This window comes from Cinclus cinclus, chromosome 18 (assembly GCF_963662255.1).
Source record: "Cinclus cinclus chromosome 18, bCinCin1.1, whole genome shotgun sequence".
In the NCBI taxonomy this organism is placed as follows: Eukaryota; Metazoa; Chordata; class Aves; order Passeriformes; family Cinclidae; genus Cinclus; species Cinclus cinclus.
The window spans coordinates 15,603,321-15,625,247 of NC_085063.1; the positions used below are offsets into that span (position 1 = coordinate 15,603,321).

The following is a 21,927-nucleotide window of genomic DNA, read 5'->3' on the forward strand; positions in this document are numbered from 1 at the left end:
TTGCTATTGCATGAAAACTTTGATTAAGAAAGTTTATCGCAAAGACAAATTGCTGACAGAGAGGTAGTAATAATGTGGCTGTGAAATAATCTGCTAGAGTAAAAACTGTCTTCTGCAGGGACAGAAATAGCCAACAAGTTTCTTAGGGTAAAACACATTACGCTATGTTCTTTCTGTTCTGGCATTTCTGGGCTTTACAAAAACCAGAGAATCTCTCTTGCATCAGTTTTAATTGATTTTTCTTCTCGTACAAGAGACCATTGGCACTAGTCCAGAAAAAGACAGGGATCAAGTAGGGAATTCATTACAAACTTACTCATTGATTGTTGTATCTGATGAAATAATTAGTACTTGATATTTTCAGTACATTGTCAATGTTATTTTGACTTCTGAAAGCAAGAGAAGATCCCTTTATATCAGAAGATGACTGAGCAAATCTGCAATTTCAAAGATTTTTCAGCATGCTAAATCATTTATTGTAATCTCCTTGTAGGAATTGCTAAGTTTTTTTTATTGCCTTGTTAGCAGGAGTAGTACCAGTTAGATGTGCTCTGTTTTGCAGTCAAGTCAATTTTGGGGCATGTGCTCTGTTTTGCAATCCAGTCATAGGCACTGCAAGTCACTTTGGTGCATCCATTCCCAGACATGTGTGTGCAGTAATGGGCCTTCAAATGTGTTCATTATTAATCATGGTATTTTAAACATCAAAGCTGTCGTAGACTTCAAACAGTATCATGCCATAGTTCCAAGATTAGGGCAGCTTTGCTCTTTAATGGAATTCGTAGGATAAATCAATCTATAACAGATCTTATGTCTGAGTGTTCTCTGACTTTGCAAATATGTTGTTAGCTCTGTAAATTTTGCTACAGTCCTGTTTAAAAGTAATGATAGATATGGTTTTTTTCTCTTTAATGTCTACATTTTATGTGTAAACAAAAATGTCATCTGTAAATAGATCACAAAGGAAGAAGGAAGGTGATTGCTATTTATATGTATGAAAGCAAAAGAATTTGAAACCCTGCTAAATCCTTGAACTTGCTGCCAGATCTGAGCTTTGAGTGAAATTTCATTGCCTATGTTGATAACAGCTTATGAATTTAAATTTTCAAGTTTCTGTTTCTAGCTGCCACTAGAAAAATAATTGTTTGCTTTGGGAATTGGGTTAGTGGTTTTGTTTTTTTTTTCTTAGGAGTTAAGATTATTTCAAGTAGATTGCTTTTTACTTCTTTGGAGAGAACCTGGCTGTTACTTAATGGGTGCAGAGGGGTGAAAATACAGATAAATACTTGTTTCCCTCTCCCTTATAGGAGACCTACAATGAAAAAGAAATAGAAGCCGTTAAGATACCTTGTTCAGAGAGAACATTAAATCAGCAGAACATGGCACAGCATAGTATTGTCCTTGGATTATTCATGATGACTGCTTTATCACTGTTGGATGGAAGTTCAACTTTCCTGTTAAATCAGCGTCTGAAGGGAAGATTTCAAAGAGACCGTAGAAATATCCGCCCAAACATCATCCTTGTTCTCACTGATGATCAGGATGTAGAACTTGGTAAGAGCCCAGTATAAAGAGAATTTTAGCCAAATGAGTATGACACTGCTTTTCCTTGGAACTGGATTCTTGCATTCAAAATAAGGAATTTTTTTTCAGTGTGAAAAATGATAGGAAGAACAAGTTTAAACTTGCCTTTTTGTAGAACAGCCTTTCCATCTGCCTGCAATTCAGGGACAAGAGTTAGTCCTAAAATGTTAAAGTTCCTGTTCCTGTGGAAATACACAGTTCATGCCTGTCTGTCTTCATCTAAACACTTAAACTTTGCTTCTGGCAATTGCAGGTATAACCTGGGAAGCTACATGCCAAAACAGTAGATTTAAATTCATAACTGATAATTGCACCATGTAATTATCCAAATTCTTTTGTGTAATTGCAGGCATTCATTACATATACAATATTCATTTTATTTACTTAAGTGTTACCTAATACAGTCATACTATTCTCGTAATTGTCTATTTAGATGTGTAATTGATTACTGACTAAAATGACACAGGACAAAAAGATCTACTTTGTTATCAATGCTATGTTAATTGTTGAAGAAAGGAGATGAAGATTAAACACATGTTTTGCCTAATGATTTGGAGCAATGAATTAACTGACAGAGTTTGGCTTTTGTTGTGTTCCTTGAACAATCTTGTATTTACCAAATGCTGTCTTTAGTTATGAGAAGTCATTAACACAAACCAGTTAACATAAATAATTTTGCATTGTAAGCATACTCTCATATGTGTATGAAGCCTGGGTCACCTGAAAAATGGGAACTTGTTTATGTGTAGTCTGGTGGGGGGGAGTTTTGTCGCCAAATTTTTCTGCATCAAATTTCTAGCATGGGTAGGAAAATTGACTTCACAGAAGAAATAGAACATACAGTTAATCAACTTGTACTCCTCATACACGTACCTTGTTGGGAAGTTAATCACAGCAACGTGGCAGTGTTTTTATAGATGCTTCCTTTGTATCAATATTGCTGTATGTCTGCAGTATCATAGATGTCATGTTCCTCACCAAGGCAGTAAGAAAGCCTGCTACAGAAGTAATCTCATCAAATTAAATGCCATTCAAATTATCAGGATCAGATATTGTTGTTCTTGTCACCTTTTTTAAATGGTTATTTGCATCACAAATGAAGCAACTTCAAGAATGTATATCCTAAAGAACCTAAATACATTTTCTTGCAGGCTTGGAAGGTGGTCCTAAAAATGTATCGTCTTCTATTTTATGCTAGCTTTTGTGTTTCTGATGCAATTGTCTAAGTCCGTTGGGCAGTATGTTTCACTTCTCCGATAACTTGATCCTTTCCAATTTCAAGGATAATGGGCATATGTCCACACAAATTAGGATCTAACTAAGGAAAATCCATTTGATGAAGCTGAGATTTCATTTGCCACTAATGGCTTTGGGAGACCCAGTATTTGTTTGGAATCATTTTAATTCTTACCTGTTGTCTGGTGAGCTGTCCAAGTTAATCAAAATTGCTGTTTGTGGTGATTATGGTTAGTGTATTTAAGAAAGATGAAAAAAAGATGTGAATTACAAATAAAAGCTAAGGAAAAGTTGGAAGCTATGAAAACGTAGCAGAGAATGCTGTGAGTAAGATTTGATCTGTTTCTAAGAATGTTCTGTAACTGATGGGTGTTTGAGCTTTCATTGTTCTTTTGTAGCTGCTTTAGAGGTGAAAGGAAGTACAGCACAATCTCAAGTGCCTTTAACAGCCTTTATTTATTTAAAGATAGATTTAGCAATGTGCCAGTAGCAGGTGGAACTTACCAGAAAGACAACGTTGCCCTTTCTTGAAAGGAGGTGTTTTGGTGGTGGTTTTGTTTGTTTGTTTGTTTGTTTGAATTCACATTACTGTTAATCATGAGTTTAACTTGGGGAACCCAACCTCAGGCTTATACTGATGAAGGGCTGGTGGATGGAATGCAGAATCTCTGGAGGACATCAAAGGAGAATGAGTGTAGATTGTAATGGATACAGTTATTGTATCTGTGGGATACAGAAATGGCAGAAGACAAATGAGACCACCCAGAACTACTGACACATATGTATTTGATAGATTGTCTAATCAAAATAATTGTATTGACAAGCATAACATAAAGAAGAGGAATATACTGGCAAGGAATAATTAATTAGGAGCAGAGACTTTTCCCCCATTACAGCCATTTAAGTCCAAGTTAGTATAATGCTGATGTCCCCTGTGTGGTGGACTCAGCATCTCCAGTTGAGTTAGGTTTGCCTACCATACTGCTGTGGCTGTAACAAACCAGCTCATTTCATGGTCTAGCTGGGGAAAGATCTGATTGTTTAGGAGCTATTTCAACCACTTTAGAGAAATCTGAGTACAAGGTGATTTGTATGCTTTGAGACCATCTTTTGAAAAACTACAAAAGTAGTATGGAAGATAATTTTTCTTAGTTATCGTATGTGGAAATTGGGCTTCAGAGCTTTGTTAAATGTAAGGGTGTCTTGGGGTGAAGAAAGTGAAATGAAGATGTGAAAAGGGTGTCTAATGAGTTTCAAATACAATAAAAAAGAGAAGTCTTTAGGGGACAGTTAATTAAAATTCTGGGGTTCAGTTTATTGGAAAACACTTGTGAAGTTGTGCTTTAGAGTAGACAAATCACTTGGTACTCAATGCAAGTTGTTCAACAGTTGGAGCTCCATAACGTGTAAATCATTCCCCCCTTCAACAAAACGCAACCAATAGGAAGTCAGTATGATTTCATAAATAATTGGTATATATTCTCCATTAATGTTAGTCAAAATATCAGCTTTGTTCCTGAGATGAACTGTGAAGATATACATAGCAAAGTTATAGAAAGCACATACTTCAAGTGAAGTTTCAACATAAAGTTTGCTTAGCTTCGTTCACTGCATCACTTTAACACATCAAATTGATTAAACTTCCATATTTTACGGTAGTCCAATGAATATTTTCTTAAAATGGTGTAGAAATTCTGCTTCTATCTGCTAGATTTTAGTTTATTATCAGTGGTTTTAGATGGGTAACAGTATTTTCTAATTTAAATATTGACTCTTTCAAAACATGACTTCCTGTGTATCCACCAGTGAAACCTCAGAAGGTTTTCAGCTCAAAAGGTGATATGGTGACATTCCAGCTGATGATTAATACGTAAGCAATCTGCCAGAGAATGGATGTCTGTGTATTGCAAACAAACTGAAGAAAATAAATTTAGGTTGACTGGTTTAATGCTGCTTAAATATTTAAAGCTAGCCCATTTAAGGTTATACAGGATTTTTACCTTGCAATGCCCTGTCTCTCTCTATTAATTCTCAAGCTGGAGAAGCAAATCATATGTTTTTGTGTTAAAGGCTGTTGATTTATAGGGCATTGTCATTACAGCAGTACAGCTTCTTTTACTAAAGAAGCTTAGTGTCCCCAAGGGGAGTCTTAGAATGTGCTGTTATTTATGCACAGATGCCCCTGTCATTTAAAGGGTTTGTTAAATTATATTTCAATATCGAGATGACAAAACATTCTTTCATACTGCCTCTCTATGTTTTGGCTAGCTCATAAGACAACACAGAGGAAACATCCACAGTTTTCAGGCTCACATAATGTATAATTAGCTGTTATAATTGTTAACTGTGTTGTTAGTACCTTTAAGCATTAACACTTAACCTGCAGCTATTATAGAAACAAAAAAGTAAAATCTTGCTTTCTTCAGAAACTCCTTTTTGGTATGTGAAGTTGAGCAAGTTCTGAGGGGGGCAGTGCAATAACCTGCCTTGATTCTTGTTACAAAGTGATGTGAAGTGCTCTGACCTGAGAAATGCACAAACAGGTTGGGGGGGGTTGCTTGGTTGGTTGGTGGATTTTTTTTTTTTTTTTGTTTGGTTTGGTTTTTTGTTGTTGTTGCTGTTTGGTTGTTTGTTTGGTTTTTTTGGGTTTTTTTTTTTCTATCATTCCAACAAAGTGGTCTCAAACTAATGCCATGGCAGTTTTTAAGGAAAATGACTTAGTGTAGCAATTAATCTTCCTTCATGGTGCTGGAGTCAGATTTTTTTATGTGGTTTATGACCATTTTTCCTCTAGTTTTTGACTCCTGGTTGTATCAACGTGCTCTGTATCAGTCAACTTACTGTTGCAATGGCATAATGAAATCCCTGCATAAAGATCTTAGAAGAAACCTAAATCAATTATTAGCAGGAGCAGCATAGTTTGTGCCAGATGGTTGCAGGATGCATTGATTAAAGCTAAACTGTTAATCCAATTTATCCTTGGGCAAGTTAATCCCAACCCTATTCTAGCATGAGCCCAACCCTTCCTCTCCACGTTGTCAGTTGGCTTTCTCTGCTCATAACAAGAAGGGAGAGTTGGTGATGAACAGGTTTAATCTCCTTTGCAAGGTCATGCTGTTGACAGGTACCATGACAAATTCTTTAGAAAACTGAAAATCTTCTTAGATCAAGAAAGTTTTTCCTAACTTGTTCTGATGCAATTTTAACTATTAGGCACTGATAAGAGGAGGGAAACTAAATTTCTTGTTTCTCTGATCCTTGGTGTTTCTGTGTTAAGGAAGAGCACTGATGTGGATCCAGATTTAGCTAGGTGGATATGTATGGTAGAGGTCCAGTCTTTGACCAAAACCTCGTCTGTCAGTGCTATCATTTGGCAGCACTGTGGCATTCAGTAGTTGTTGTCAAAAAGACTTTTATTCATGTTACCCCAATTTATCTAAGTCCCTTGCTTATTTTAGACAATGGTTGTATAAAACATAGTGTTAGCTGCCCCAAGTAGTCATCTGAAAATCTGACTCTGTAGAATCAAGCCTAAGAAAATGTAAGATTGTAAGATAGTAAGATTGTTACCAGAAAGGATAAAGCAGAAAGCTAGAACTCAATGAACTTTTAATGGAAATTATTATGGGAGCTTTTTGGTGTCCTTGGTGTCTTGGTTCAGTGGCAGTCACAGAAATCAATACTTTCTAATACCTCACATTAGGGAATAGAACGACTTAACTGGAGAACAACTCTAGCAGACCCTTCTTGAGCAGCAGTTTGGACTAAATAGTCTTCTAAACAATAAAGTTCTGTGGTTACAACCCTCAGCCTTCTGCATAGGGCTGGCACAGAAGGTAGTGCATCAGGTTTCTTTGAAACTGAAGATTAAATAACACTTATGGAGTATGCTAGCTTTGGTCAGGGTTGCTGCATAAAGTGCTTTTCATCCTCAGCTGCTGGAACAGTACTAGCAGCTCCAGAAGGATGTAGAGATGCTGCAGATAGTTATGGTTATAAATCTTGAATTTAGAGAGAGAGAAATAAAAGAAGCATTATGATCTATGTCAACATGCTCGAGTCAAATCTTTACCTAGGATTCAGTGTTTAGTCCCTACTGAAACGATGGGAGAACTTCACTGAGGCAGGATGAGTAATCTCTCTGGATTTGGGTTCACCCAGAGATAACAATGCCCTTACTGCTTGTGCTTCCATCTGGTCTCTAATGTAACATCTGAGCTCTTGTGACTGAAACAAGAAAATATTTCTGAAATGCTTTCCCTCTTTCAGGTTCTATGCAAGTGATGAATAAAACAAGACGTATCATGGAACATGGAGGCGCTCATTTCATCAATGCCTTTGTGACAACGCCCATGTGCTGCCCATCCCGCTCCTCGATCCTTACGGGGAAGTACGTCCACAACCACAACACTTACACTAACAATGAGAACTGTTCTTCTCCATCCTGGCAGGCTCAGCATGAAATACGCACCTTTGCAGTGTACCTCAACAATACAGGGTACAGGACAGGTAAGATCAAGGCTCAGTCCATCTGAAAGCTTCCTTAGACTTAATGGTACAGAGGCTAATGTATATGATATTTTAATTCTAATATCTTCTTCATTGCTGCAGTGTATAATGCCAGAGCTAAAGTCTTGGTGTTGGTTTGGCTTCCTTGTATTTTCACTTGAGGAAATTTCTATTTACAAACAGCCAAAAAACCCCCAAGACTTCTGTTTTTCAGAAGATGGAAATAGAATACTGTGCATGCTTGAACTGAAGGCCTAGCAAACCTAGAATATGGCCTACAATTACCTCAGGTGTGCAGAATGCCCAAGAAAGATGCTGTGAAAAGGAATTAGTGTTTTGACTTTTTCCACAAAATTTATATATTAAGAAAATTAAGAATGAGAGAGAAGCTACTGCTCTTTTTGTGCTTTGGGGCAGTCAGCTGGTATGATTTCTATAGACAGTTGTTTGCCAGAAAGGTGTACAGGAATAATTGGCAAGATGAAATGTACTCCTGATAAAGAAAATACCCTCTTTGCATGTATGCTCGTCAGGAACAGGTATCGTGTAGAAAGGATTTCAGAAAACATGTAGCATATGTTTCACACCTAATTCTATCTTGCTTCCCCCCGACAGCAGATTTAGGTCCTTGCCTGTGACAGTGGTTTTGTTACATTTCTTGCTAATGCCTTTCGTCAGGATGAGAAATGGTCATAAACCTGGTTCTTTTTATATTATTTATAGTGTATATGTACTGCAGTATTGTCTTATACTCATTATTAATAGTATACATTTTCCCCTTGAATTCATAGTTATTCAATGTGTTCAGAAACTAGTAGAAGCCTCGAATACTAATTGTAACAAGATCATTATTTTCTCTCTAACTATTCACTTGAGTTTTGTGTATTATTACTTCAAAGTCTTGGTCTTAAATGAGTGATTTCCTTGTTTTGTTTTTCTGAAACGAAGACCTGAATTAATCTGGAAAGAAATAAACTGGGGGAAGTGCACATACCTTATTAATTGCCTGCTGTTTCCCTCTGTTTATCATTCCCGGGCACCAACACCGATGAGCAAATGAGTAGCAAACCAAGGTTAATGTTTTATTCTTCACAGATTTTTTGGGTTGTGCTTACTGAGCTTTGTCTGTTGTAATACTTCTTATATTCAGTGGTTGTATTTCAAGGTCCTGCAATTTTTACTAACTTGCACAGCTATTGCAAGTGTCCTGGTGTTCCCATGTCTTAGATATTTTACATTAACCTAATGTTTAAATTTAGGCCCAAGATCTTAGTGAACCTATATTACATTTTCAGTCTACCTCTCTTAATTTTGAAACTAAATTTCCTGAAACATATAGAAATAGGATTTTTACAAGTACAAAGTGATGATGAGTTGAAAATCAGATCCTCATTCATGTAGTTAAATGTGACGTGTTGTTACACAAATTTAAATGGAAGTTGCCGTAATTGGAGGCTGGCATTCATTTCTGTTCTCTAGCTAAAGTCTGGAGTTATCCACCATCAAGGATGTCAGCAGTTATAAGGTATTTTTTACCTTTTTTTTCAACCCCTCTACCCCCTGCAAAGATGAATTAGCTTTACTTGCTTCAAAAACAGCAGGAGATTGTACTTGAGAACCTTGGCTACTCAGTTTCTCAAGTTTCAAAAGAAACCTGCTAAGAAGAATATTTTGAAGATTATGAATAAAGTTTCTCTGAAATGGCAAGTCCTCCTGGAACTTGACTGCAGTGGACAGAGGAAGATGGAGGATTTAATTTTTTGGTTTTTATTTTTGCAGTCCTTTGGTAGTACTGGTTTGCCCTACAGATGTACAGTTTAGCTTTTTAATTCCTTGGTTTTGGTGTGGTGGGTTGGTTTGTTGGTTTGGGTGGGCTTTGTTTGTTTATTTTTGGATTTTTTTAAGCAGTAGAAAAAGAGGCACTGAGGACTAAAGCTTTTTGAGGCTTGCTTTTATATTTTGGTTTACAACCTTGGAGTGAGAAACCTTTTTAACCGATTCATAGCCCAGGCCATCTCCCTGTGGTTTTTTTCTCCTCTTTTCTCTTTTGTGTAGTCTTAAAGGCAGAAGTTGCACTCTTCTATTCCACTTTATGGCTTCCATCTGTTTTTCTTTGCTGCTGGTTTCACATCTCCTTTGCCACTTCTCTATCCATTGTGATTTCCCCGTGGTTTCTTTCTGTTGCAAAAGATGATTCTTCTGGGGGTCAGTCTTTCTGCACTGTAGTGTGTTCTCTGGGGTAGTGGCATTTGTGGCTGGGATCTGAAGAGAATTGTGCTGCAGCTGACACCTTTGGGAATGTGCTAAGTCACATGCAGGCAGGAGGGAGCAGTGTGGTGCAAGTTTTTCTTGCCCAAGTTGCAAGTGAAAAATAGGAGATGGAAAAGGTATGTCTTTCTCCTAATTGTTTCTTTAGTTTCAACTAGGTTGTCAATTTTATATTTTTTAACTTTGGCACTTTGAAAAGCTTGAGCAACTTCTTTAGGCACTGTTCTTGAAAGAATAGAGAGGCTGAGCTCAAGGGAAGTTGAGTCTGGCTGTAAGAGGCAGGGTTTTGACTGTCATGCACCAACTCGCTGTCACTTTGTTGATTAGTTAAACCTCATGGCAATACAGAGGGTGGCTTTTCTTTCTACAGGGGAATCTGTTGAGGCAATAGGCATTCCAAGGACATTGTGTTCTGCTTTAAGGGCTCTCACAAGTTAAAAACTGTGAGAGTGTGCTGAATAGCAATGTGTGTTCTTGTTATGTAGCCACGACACCTTCCCACAACCGGAGCTCCCTATCTCAGTGTATTCTCCTATAGCATAATGTGGGAGATTGGGCAAGAAGGACAGTTTGATTTATCAACTGAATTGGTTCACTTAAATAATCTTTAGAGAAGTCACTGTGAGCTACATCTGAACCATGACTATCTTAAAATAGTGGATGCTGCTACTTCAGCCTAGAGCAGGACATGATTAGAATGGAAAAGAAGCAAAGAGATCCTGTGACAAACATTTCTGAAAGGCAGTTCTCTGCCAAGCGTTCCTATGTAAATGTTCATAAGGGTCTGTTTTCTGTGAACATATGCATCTTTCTGTGAGATGGGTTTTAAATTGCACAGTGAATGCATTGTTGCATACTTTGGTCCTGCAGCAACAAATACCAAGATACTGTATTGGAATACAGATTAAAAGTCTGTTTTGACCTTAATTAGGAAAGCTTCTTTTTTCTGTTCATCCAGCTGGCTGAATGATGAGGTCTTAAATTGATGACTGATTCTGGAGTATTTTGTCAGCCTTCTTTGCAGTCAGGAAATGAAAATACATGTTTATCTTAAGAAATTCAAAAGAACAAGGGATGGTGGGTCAATTACAGCCGGGCAGAAAGACACTTTTGCTTCAGTGATTCTTCTGAGAGTTCCCTTAATTTATGTTGGGGCTGAGTATGACTCAGTATGCAGCAAAACAGTGCACATTTTGTCTAACTTCCCCATCTCATTCCTGTTGAGCAGCACCCTATAGCACAGCTAACCCTATTCAGTGAAATGAATGTATTAACAAAGGGTAGAGCTGCTGCTTGTATGGTAATGTGTTGGTATCCCTTTGTGGATAGCCCATATTTGAATTATACAAAGAATTAATAAAATGCCATTTCACACCAATTGTATATTTTGAACCTGGAGAACTGGTTGTTCCATGCAATGCTGAGAGTACTTTCTCATCTGTTTTCCTCTGATTGTCTCTCAGGGGACAAAATGTATTAAAAGTAATTTTTGCTAGATATACATCAGAAAAAAGGACAGAAATGTTCCCTCCTTCTCCCTAGCTCCATCACTATACTAAGGGTTTGGGCAAATGTTTCACTTTGAGCTGGGGAAAACTGGAATCAGATACAGAAGTAAAAGATTTTAGAGATGTAAACATATCTTTATGTGTAATTAAGACTCATGCTCAATTCCCAAGTTAATATCTGGAAAGTTGTCTGTTGAAATAGGTCAGAAGAGCAGTCTCTAAATATGTTTTCAAAACACCTAATGCATAGCATTAATTTTTAAATGTAGAGTGTTGCTTTCTTAAAACATGAGTTTTAATTTCCCATTCTTGGTAGTAAGTTCAGTTTCATGGGGCACTAATAGGTGGGTAGATTCAGCTCAGCAGCATGAAGGATATGAAGAGAAGAGTCTGGGAGGAGGAATGTGTGGTCTGACTCCAAATATATCAGGCACTGACAAAGAAAGTATAATTGTAATCCTGGTCCAGTTTCTCTTGTACATAGGTTGTAAATCACAATATATGCATTATGGAGATATAAATAAAAAGAACCAGAGGCAAGATTAAGACTCAGAACTTATCTCAGATCTGTTGTAATGGAGAGAACAAAGTTATTTTAAGGAAAAACAGAAAGTAGTAAGTCTGTTTAACTGTGGTGTTTCTTTTATGCCTTCTTACTACACTTGTGGTTTTTCTACCCCTAGCTTTCTTTGGAAAGTACCTTAATGAATACAATGGCTCCTATGTGCCTCCTGGTTGGAAAGAATGGGTTGGATTACTTAAAAATTCTCGATTTTACAACTACACACTCTGTAGAAATGGAGTGAAGGAAAAGCATGGATATGACTACTCCAGGGTAGGTCCTGTTGATTTATTTCTATTAACATTTGGACATGACCACAACAAAGCTGTGCTTTATGGTTTCAGTCTCTTTTTGTACTGGAAAGCTGCTACATGTAACATTATCTGCAACCAGTAAAAGTAGTGTTGGGATATTGCTACCTTCCATTCTGGGATGTTTTTTGTTAATGAAAACATTGTTACTAACAGTGTAAACAAGTAAACTGTTCTGAGACTGTATTACATATTACAAGCTGAAGACATGAAAGTAGACTTAAATGCTTCAGTGATTCATGTTAACTATATCTGTGCTTTGTACGATAATTATTGTGGCAGTGGAGTTACACAAGCGTTAATGAGCTAATAATCCATTTCCCTCCAGGTAGACTCACCCTTTTAGTTTAAAGAACATTTTTCACAGCCATGATATCATGGAATATTCACAGAATCTTGGTACAATTTATGATAATTCTGAATGAGTGGAGAATTTAATTGTTACATTTGTACTTCTGTGCATACAGATGCATATGTTTTTAATATCCTTTCAAGGATCTTGCATCCTAACCAAACTTACAAAAATGCTTCATAGTCACTGTCAAATGGCAGTTTTATTTTTTCCTCATCTGACATGCTGCAGCTCAATACCTGCTTGCAGTCAGGAATATGTTTATTTCAGCTAAAAGTGTTCCTTTCCAAAGGAACCAGCTTTATTGAAGTCCTAAGGTAGGCAGAAGTGACTGAAGTATGGCAGTAATTAAATCTGTCCATGAACTGCTCTAGTTTTAGTGTATAGCTAAGGAAGTTGACTCCCTCTGGAGTGATTTGTAATGTGTATTTGTTTAAAACGTTTTGTTCACTTTCTCTTACTGATTGCAAATCCTGCCTTCCTATTTGTGTTCATTAGCATAGCATTCTCAGCCAGTTTCTCCTTTAAAAGGTTGATGTCTGGGATTTCCTGTCTGTGATTTCTGCTTTCCTTTGCCCTATTCTCCTTTTATAATTAAATGTACTTTGTGCTGAGAGATAAAACTTCACAGTCCTCTAGGGTTACCTTTTCCATGACCAGCTGCTAAGGGGAAGGGGCAAACTAGTGTACAGAATTATTTGTCTTCTATTTTCTTTCTGATCTATGAAGAATGACAGGGCTAATCTTTACAGCTGTTTACTGAAACATTACAATGGAAATACATCTTGAGTGGAACAGTGTCAGTCAAGTGATTTCATAGGCACTGTTCTCCATCTCCATTGTGCCAAAGAGCCAGCAGGGACCTTTATGTTCCAGTACCTTCAGCTCTGTTTTGTGTATGCAAGACTTGAAAATGTAAACATCTATACTTGTTTTAGTTTTTCTTACAGAGTTTGATAATAATTAAAAAAAAGGATGATGAAAGTACCAACTTTTTATAGTTTTCATATTCATGCATAATAAACAGCTGCAGTAAAAAACAGATGTGGTGTGCAGAACAATGGCACTGCTTGATGTTAACACTGGAGTTCAAATGAGTGAAGACACGCTGAAGTGGAAGACTCTCTTTCCTGCCTTTTTGTTGCTGGAAACGTGATTTTCATGACCAATGACCAATAAAATCAGATGATTTTTTTTTTTCAGTCCTATCTATTTAACATGGTTAATGTTAATTATGTGCCAGTGGAAAACTAGAAAAAAAACCCCACTGATTATTCTGTCCTCTAAAGTTACTGCTAAACTCCTCTGAAAATGAAATTATTTCAGAATTTCTTACAGAATATATTCTACTTTGATTTTTCTTTTTCTTTTCTATCAACATTTTTTTATATTATTTTTTAACTTTGTACAACTACAACCTCTACAATATGGACCTTTAAAAAAAACCCTTAAGAAATCAGTTCAGTGAAATGTTTGTCTTTGGTCTTTTGGACTGGTAAATGCTGGCTTTGCAGTGATTTTCACTTGGACCATGTAGAAACCTGTATCTTTAAAATGAAATTGGAGAACTATACTCTTCTAATGGCTAAATTGAAGATGAGTTGCACACTTAAAGTGATTGACCAGCTTAAAGAAGCAGCATGATGAAGATTAACGGCAGTGCATTTTTGAGAGTACTTAAGTATTCTGTCTCAACTATATTATCTCAGGCATTGAAAGCATGTTCAGAAGTCAGTTCTGCTTTGGTACATTTTCCCTTCCCCATGTACTTTTATGACAGGAAGTCCTTCATTTAATGCCTATTTAGAGTGAAAATGCCATCCCAGTAACAGTCATAATCATGGCAGTTTCGTAACAGTCATGCCTTGTGTTGGGATCAGTGTATAAAATTATAAATGGAGACTTTGCCAGTCTTATTCTACAGGGAGGTTTCTTAATTCTCAGCAATATGTGTGATAGAGCTATATCTCTATCAGATTGCCACTGTAGTATTGAATGAAGTCTTTAGTTCAGTTGGCCCACCATCTCCTCATGCTAGTGATTTCTGGTTCAGAAGAAGGTTAAAAATAAACATCGAGCCTTTTGGATTCTTAAGGTATTTTTATGATGTAAGGTTGGACTATACACATTGAAGATACTGACACCATTTTTTTTTTTAGTTTTTATTTTTTTAATTCATACCTGGTCATTGTATTTACTATTATGTTTTTCATAATGTAGGTGCCCACTTTAGGAAGAAAGGGTGCTGTTTGATCTCCTTTAGTGCCATTGAGAAAAAGCTAGAAGCTGTTGTTTTTTGTATTTCTTGGCAGTAAAGAAATAATTATTTGAGTTTTTAACATCTGTAATTTACTTCTTCCTTGTACCATTCTAAGTGAAGTAGCTTCTTTTTTTCCTATTTCTTATGATGCCTCAGACCTCTCCTTCCTATTGCCCCCCAAGTTTGAAATTCCTTTTCACATGTCTCATTATACTTTTGCTTCTACTTGCAGGATTATCTGACTGATCTGATTACCAATGACAGTATTACCTTCTTTAGAATATCAAAGAAGATGTATCCTCACAGGCCCGTACTGATGGTTATAAGCCATGCTGCTCCTCATGGTCCTGAAGATTCAGCCCCTCAGTACTCACATCTCTTTCCTGATGCCTCAGAACACATGTAAGGAAGAAACAAAACCTTTGATTGATTTTCAGGTTCTGGAATATGGAAGTTCTGGGTCCCTCAGGGGTAGCAGTGTTTTCTTTATAGTACTCTTGGCATAACTTTGTCACAAATATATAAGAGGAGTTTCCAGATTTTTTTTTTTTTTTGTACCTCTTCAGACTAGTAAAAGTGTATTGAGGATGGCTGCTGCACCTAGAACTCAGAATTGTAGCTCATTGAGATAAATGGGAAGATTAATGTTGAATTCACTGGACATTGTTACAGTCTATTTGGGATGTAAACACTTTTTATTCAGAGCAGGGTGGTCAAAATCTGATTCTTGGGCTATAATCTCTTCAGAGGAAGAAACTCTGTCTCCCTGTCCTTACTTCTAACCTACAGTACACAGTACGTATTACTCCTGTTTCATATATGGAAAGAACAGAAATCCAGGCCTGCAGCCCCAAATTACACAGGCTGTTTCTGAATGAGCTGCTGTGTCTGTACATGACCCAATACAATGCCTTGAACAGATCCCAAAGGCAGTATCACATGGTTCCTGAAGGAGCATGTTCATAAACTCCATGTTGAGATGTTTCTTTTTTATAGCACAGAGACGTTTTGCATGTACAGGTCTTAATGCTGCATTACAGGTATCTCCTCATATGGAGGTAAAATGTATGCTTCTCCCAAATCACCTCTTGATGCAAATGAAAACATTCCTTTTGTTTTCTAACTGCTGGTTTCATGCCTTACTTGATGTTCAAGATCTGTAACTTTCTTCCTGTATGTTGCCCCCTCCCTTTTTAAGGGGAATTCTGTTTTATTTTGGGTATGTGGTGGAAATAATTGTCAGTTGGTGGCCAAAGCTCCTCAGGCCTAGCCTGAAGTCCAGTAAAAGCCATTTGAACTATTTTGTTTTATTTAAAATATTTAAAATAAAACTCTATTTTAAATATTTTATTTTATCTCTATTTTAAGAGAGAAAAAGCTGTTGTTCTATTGTCTGGTTACTGCGTAGCTTAGAATTATGTATTTCACTGTTTTCTGCTGTGTCCAAAAGAATCTGTGGCACAGATCTACACCTTGTTTGTTTGCCACTTTATGTTCTTTCACTTTCTTTGGATGAAAATTACAGACATGCCTGATGAGCAACTTCTCATGGCTTATATCCAGTATTGACCTTAGTTTTGTCAGGTTCCTTTGGAAGGCATTTGGATCTCGGAGATGATTCTTATGCAACATTCTGTAGCAATTTACTTCCTAGCTGAATGAAAAAGAATAGAAGGATGGAAGCAATGAAAAATGCAGACTATATACATCTATTTTTATTTTGCTAGTACTTTAAATTGTATTGTTCGCACAAATTAGGTTTGTCTCCATAATTATAAAGTAATTACACTTTTTAAAAAAATTTAGGTGACTTTTCTTACACTGATAAAACTTACACAGGAAGTATCACTTTGTGAAAAGAAGTTTTGCTTGTAAAAAAATAAGTTATCCTGGTAGATTAAGGAACCATGTTTTTCTTTTGGATATGAATGTAAAATAGGATTTTATGCACAAAGAAATTGACAGTTGTCTTCTAAACAAATTTTCCAGCACTGCATAATGATGATGATGATAATAATAATCTGCAGAGTTTTTATTGACCTGGGTTTGAAAGTAAATGTAAAAGTGCAAAACGTATACATACAGTGAGGGAATGATGCAAATTAGTTCTCTACTTTCCATTTTTCCCCTTGTTCCCAAATTTCAGGTAATCTTAGTGACAGATGAATTTGTCAGTGATAAAGGGTTGCAGGCAGTTCTTACTGTTACATTGTCATGTGGACATTGCAAAGAAGGATCAGAATGCAGCTGGAACAGTTACAAATTGCCCTAAAGCAGTAAGCAATACCCTGAAGAAAGTCTTTGTTTAGTCCCCAAAGCAGAAGGCACTCCACCATGTGGGATGACTCTCCAGCTTTTCCTGGGGCAGCGCTGCTGAAGTCTCTAAGTGGATTCTGTGGAAAAGAAGAACCAAGGGAAGGTGGAATGGTAGTGCTTGGCATTGACTGATGCATATACTGCACCATGTGGCATTGCTAGAAATAGCTAAAAGCCAGTGGTATGGATTTCAGTCAGGGTGCTCCTTTGCTTCTGAGCTCTTGTATGTACTTGTGTGGCTAATTTATGCTGTTGTTCTCTTGATTCTGTACCGTGTTCTGGCTGGTATCACCATTCTGCCCTATACTGCAGACTCTCTCCAGCTCATTCTGCCGACTCCTCTCCATGTGCATCTGCAGTCTTGTCTTGTTTGAAAATTATTCACAGAGCAAATCCCTCCGCTACGTGGTTTTTCTTTATTGCTGCCTATATTTCGAGCTGTAGAGAATGTTGAGTGGGCAGTTTAACAATGATCAGAAATGTTACCTCAATGGAGGGTGCATTGTACCATCTGTCTTTTTTAGGGTCTATTGCAATCTGTCTGGGGCTTCCTTTCTGGTTGGAAGAAGTTGTCTCAGCTAGCTTCTAGGAATTAATTAATTTTTGTATTTTTCCCATGAGACAAACAAATCTGTTAAGGATTAAAGGGTTACATTTGTAGTAATCAAACAAAATTGTGGACTTTGGTTGGATTAGATAGTGGGAAGTTTCAAATCAGCCAGGAAGTCACAAAGCAAGTGGAAAAGGTGTCTGTAAAGCATTTTTGATTCGTTCTGGGCATCACATAGCAACAGTTTCCATAAATGTCAGCATTTTCAAAGAGACATTGTCATTATTGTCAACCACAATAACATTCTGAAATTCAAGAGATTATTAACCATACAGAGAGAATAAGCACTAGCCCTTTCCTCCTTGTATGAAGAAGCCTCCCCTTGCCACCTATGCACATTTTTGAGATAGCATCTAACAGAAGCTTTCAGCATAAAACATTTCACTGTCAGATTATTAGTCTAAAATTTAATCTCATAAAACTATCATATTCAAAGATACATTAGGTATGCAGTATTTTGATGAGAAGTTTCAACTTACATTATTTTTTAGCTTAATAACTTAGCTTGCTGCTCTGTTGCCTAAACAAAACCAAAAGCAGAAATTTCCCAAACAGGAATTTATCAGGAAATTCTGTGTTGCTAGGAGGAAAGTAAATATATGTTTCATGTTTTTTCCTGTGTTACTGTGTCACTCTCTTGGCTTGTGCATTTGCATAGACCAAGTTTATTGCTTTGAATGAAAAAAGGAAGCCTAACCAAATTACATAGGAAAAGTAATTTTTAATGTTTTAGACTCTGCGTGTGATGTGTTTGAGCCATGATGTGAAGAAATTGTAAAATGTGGTCTTCAACCTGAAGTAAAAAGGAATAAATATACTACATAAGAATAGTATTTCTTACAAATGTAAGCTATAATAGTAGCTTTTAGTGAGTTGGTGATGCAGGGAGTTGACATCATGGTAGTAAAATAAATCTTTTATTTAGGTCCAGCTAAAGTAATACAATTACGCATAGAAAAGTGACTGCTGGAACTTCAAACCATGTCAAACTATGGACATTATTTTTCCTCATCACTTTAATTATGTCCACACAGGACCATGAGAACTTGGAGGGACAGTGAGATTCTGGGGGGACATTGAGCCAGGTTCTTGGGATTTTGCAGGGACTTCAAGCAAGCAAGTTGGTGGCTGGAATGAGTCTTCAAAATACAGCCCTGTTTTCTCAACCCACTTTTCTTCCCAGGTCTTTAAAATCCAGCTGTGTGTCCACTTCTGCTGCTCACATGCAATTGGATACCAGTAGGCTAAGTGCCTGTGCTTCTCTGCTGCATAAGTGTGAAAATATTCAAGTAACTAGTTGTACTGAACTCCAAAAAGATGTTAAAGAACATAGTAGAACCTTTACAGCAAGTTCTATAGTTATTTTTAAACAGCTTGCACCAGATGTAGTATTTGGTGCTAATGTGGGCAGTGTGAAAACAAAGCAATTGCATGAGTAGGAGCTCTGTAATACATGCTTCATCGTGATCATACTTGTGGAGTTAAGATTTCTGAGGCTGTCTCTTGGCCTTGAAATGTATACTTGTTAGTCTGAAATCACTGGAAAGATAAGGTGTGTCTAATATTTTCGTAGGTTTTATTCCCCTCCGAGTGGTTTTAATTTTCCCATGTTTCAGAACATGTAAGTAGACATTTCAAAAGTAGTCTTGATATTTTCTCATGCACCTTAGACAGTATTTTCTATAGTGTTGATCAAATAGAAATTGATATTCGTTACTATGACTTTTTTCTACTTGGCTACAACATTGTGGTTTTCTCTCTGTTCCATAGTACTCCAAGTTATAATTATGCTCCAAACCCAGACAAGCACTGGATAATGAGGTATACTGGTCCCATGAAACCTATACACATGGAGTTCACTAACATGCTACAGAGAAAGCGCCTGCAAACCCTCATGTCTGTGGATGACTCTATGGAGATGGTAAGATTAATAGTCACTTTTGTTTTGTTTTTTGGCTAAACAGATGCTGGTTTCTTGAGTTTAGCTCCACATTGTCCTTCATATGAAGATAAGGGAAAAAGGAGAAGAACTGCATCAGTTTTTAATAGTGTGCAATTCTCTCACTTCTGATCATTTTGTCTCTTTATTCAATGTTTAAGATTCCTCATCTCCTAAAGACAGGTATCCTGAGTTGGGTGGTGTGAATAAGATGATTTCTTGCCACAGAACTGCTACTGATAAAGGGAAAGACAAAGGGATTGCCTGAAAAACTGCACATCATAAATCCTAAAAATGAATCCTCTGATAAAGTCATCCTACAGCCTGTTGGAAATAACTGCCTAAATGTGTGACTATTTTGATCCTGTAAAATTGAGCTTCTCAGAGCAGAAAACAGCAGCAAAAAGTGATGACACAGGAATCCTAACTGGAACGACCCCGGGGTAAACCCATCCCAGGAGGTTAAATGCTGGAAATAAATAAATACGTAGATTAGCACTTTTAAAATTGTCATCATATAACAATGAGATTTCTTAGTGCAGACCATGTGTCTTCAACAAAATGCCTGGATTCACTAAAAGCTATACTGAAAAAGAAGGGTTTTTCAGATTTAAAGGTGTTGCAATTTTTCTCCTCATCTCATTCTTATTCAAAAGGGGTAGAACATAAAATTAGAGGAGTCCTCTAAGGCAAAAATGAGATTATCTAGATGGCGTTGCATAAGCTTGTTACTAATATTATTACTGATTTAGGCAAATACAATCTCTGCTTCATGTTAATGAAGCTGTTTAGATGGATCAGGTAACAGCATTAGGGGAAATCAGTGATTTTACTACACAGTTTGGATTTTCTGTTAAGTGAAAGGGTTTCACTCTGGGTGGATTCACTGCAGGCAAAATCAGCTAGGTTGGTTTTTAGTTCTAATTACCAAGTTAGCCCGATCTTTTTCTACTGAATTATATGTGTTAATAGTCTTTCCAAAGTAAAAAGAAAAAAACAACAAAAAGTCTCATGCACTCAAAAAAGCAAAAAAAAAGAAAAGAAACCCCCCCCCCCACAAAAAAAATAAACAATAAATCCCCCCCAAAAAAGCTGAAAAAAGCCAAACCAGCAAACAAAAGAACTTGAAAAAAGAATTAAAAATAATAAAAATAATAATAAAAAATAGCATGCTAATGTGCTTTATCTTAAAACAGAATTTTGTCTTGTAATAGCCACAGTATTTGGTTAGTAAAATTAAGATGTGATTATGTATTATTCAGAGTGTTTCATTGTGCCATCCTTAGCTGTTGTTATTTGTGTGTTACATGTAGGCAGAAAGTGATATCCAGCATTCTACATGTAGAGCTACTCAGTGGAATAAATTTCATATTTTGTTTTGCTTTTTTTCAGATTTATAATATGTTGGCTGAAACAGGAGAACTGGAAAATACATATCTAATATACACAGCAGACCATGGTTATCATATTGGGCAGTTTGGGCTGGTGAAAGGGAAGTCCATGCCATATGAGTTTGATATCAGAGTTCCTTTCTATGTTCGAGGACCAAATGTGGAGGCTGGGTCCTTGTAAGTCCTTTGCTTTTGTGTGTGTTGTGACTGGAAAACTTCGTGTTCCCATCTCTAGTTGTATTGACCTGGCAGACAAATGGAGGCACAAAGTTCTGCCCATCCTGCTTCTCTGTGGCAGAAAAATGTCTCCTCAGAAAGCAGAACTGGCAGCACAGGATGGTAGAATAAACTCAAGGCCATTGCCTTTTTGCTTGCATGGGTGTGCAGCACAAGCCACTGCGGATATAGTTGAAAAATCACTTTGAATTTTGTCCAGTGTAGGAAACACTTGCATTCTTTTGAGAAGTGCAAATTTTACACGTAACTGTCACTTTAAAGTTTAAAAATATACTGTATCATGTAGATAATTATTGCTGGACGTTGGAGTCACTTGTTTCAGTGTATAAAGACCAGTTCATATATTATCATCCACATCCTTGTAGGCACTTTCCAACTCGGGATACTCTGTGAACATAAAAGGTTCTTGAATATAAATGGAAAACATTTCTGTAAAAGCAGACTTGTAGTAAAACCAAGTCACATGATTCAAAATTTTGGGCATTCATTTAGCTACTGAATTCTGGGCTGGATGGCTAAGAGTTCATACATCATATTTAGCTGTGGCAGTTCAGTGGGTTTGGGGATAGAGCTGTCTGACTACTTGGGAGTTGATGCTAGTACTCTATCCAAATTTGAAGTCAGTTTGAACTCATGTACTGTTAACTGTGGTGGCTGAGGAGCATTTGCCATACTGTGCAAAGTACCAGAAGATAGATCTTTGTAAGTTTTTGCAGAATGTGCAAAATTGTGCCCTTCGAAAGATAGTTTTAGTTCAAGCTGTTACTTTCTCTCATTTTTTCTTAATGATTGTTCCCCTGTGCTGCTTTTTTCTTCATCCCTTTCTTTTTTTTGTCTCACACTG

General features: G+C 36.9%; 1 protein-coding gene across 5 annotated transcripts in view; it reads left to right on the forward strand.

Annotated features, from left to right (window-relative positions):
• Window positions 1-888: 888 nt before the first annotated feature.
• Window positions 889-21,927, forward strand: part of SULF2 (sulfatase 2) — a 49,728-nt gene continuing 28,689 nt past the window's right edge. For all 5 annotated transcript variants that reach the window (XM_062505052.1, XM_062505054.1, XM_062505050.1 and 2 more), the window contains exons 1-6: window positions 889-1,554; window positions 7,090-7,329; window positions 11,789-11,940; window positions 14,823-14,992; window positions 19,287-19,437; window positions 20,848-21,023. In XM_062505052.1, coding sequence (XP_062361036.1) covers window positions 1,380-1,554; window positions 7,090-7,329; window positions 11,789-11,940; window positions 14,823-14,992; window positions 19,287-19,437; window positions 20,848-21,023 — 1,064 coding nt within the window. In that variant the 5' untranslated portion in view covers window positions 889-1,379. The remainder of the gene's footprint in view (window positions 1,555-7,089; window positions 7,330-11,788; window positions 11,941-14,822; window positions 14,993-19,286; window positions 19,438-20,847; window positions 21,024-21,927) is intronic.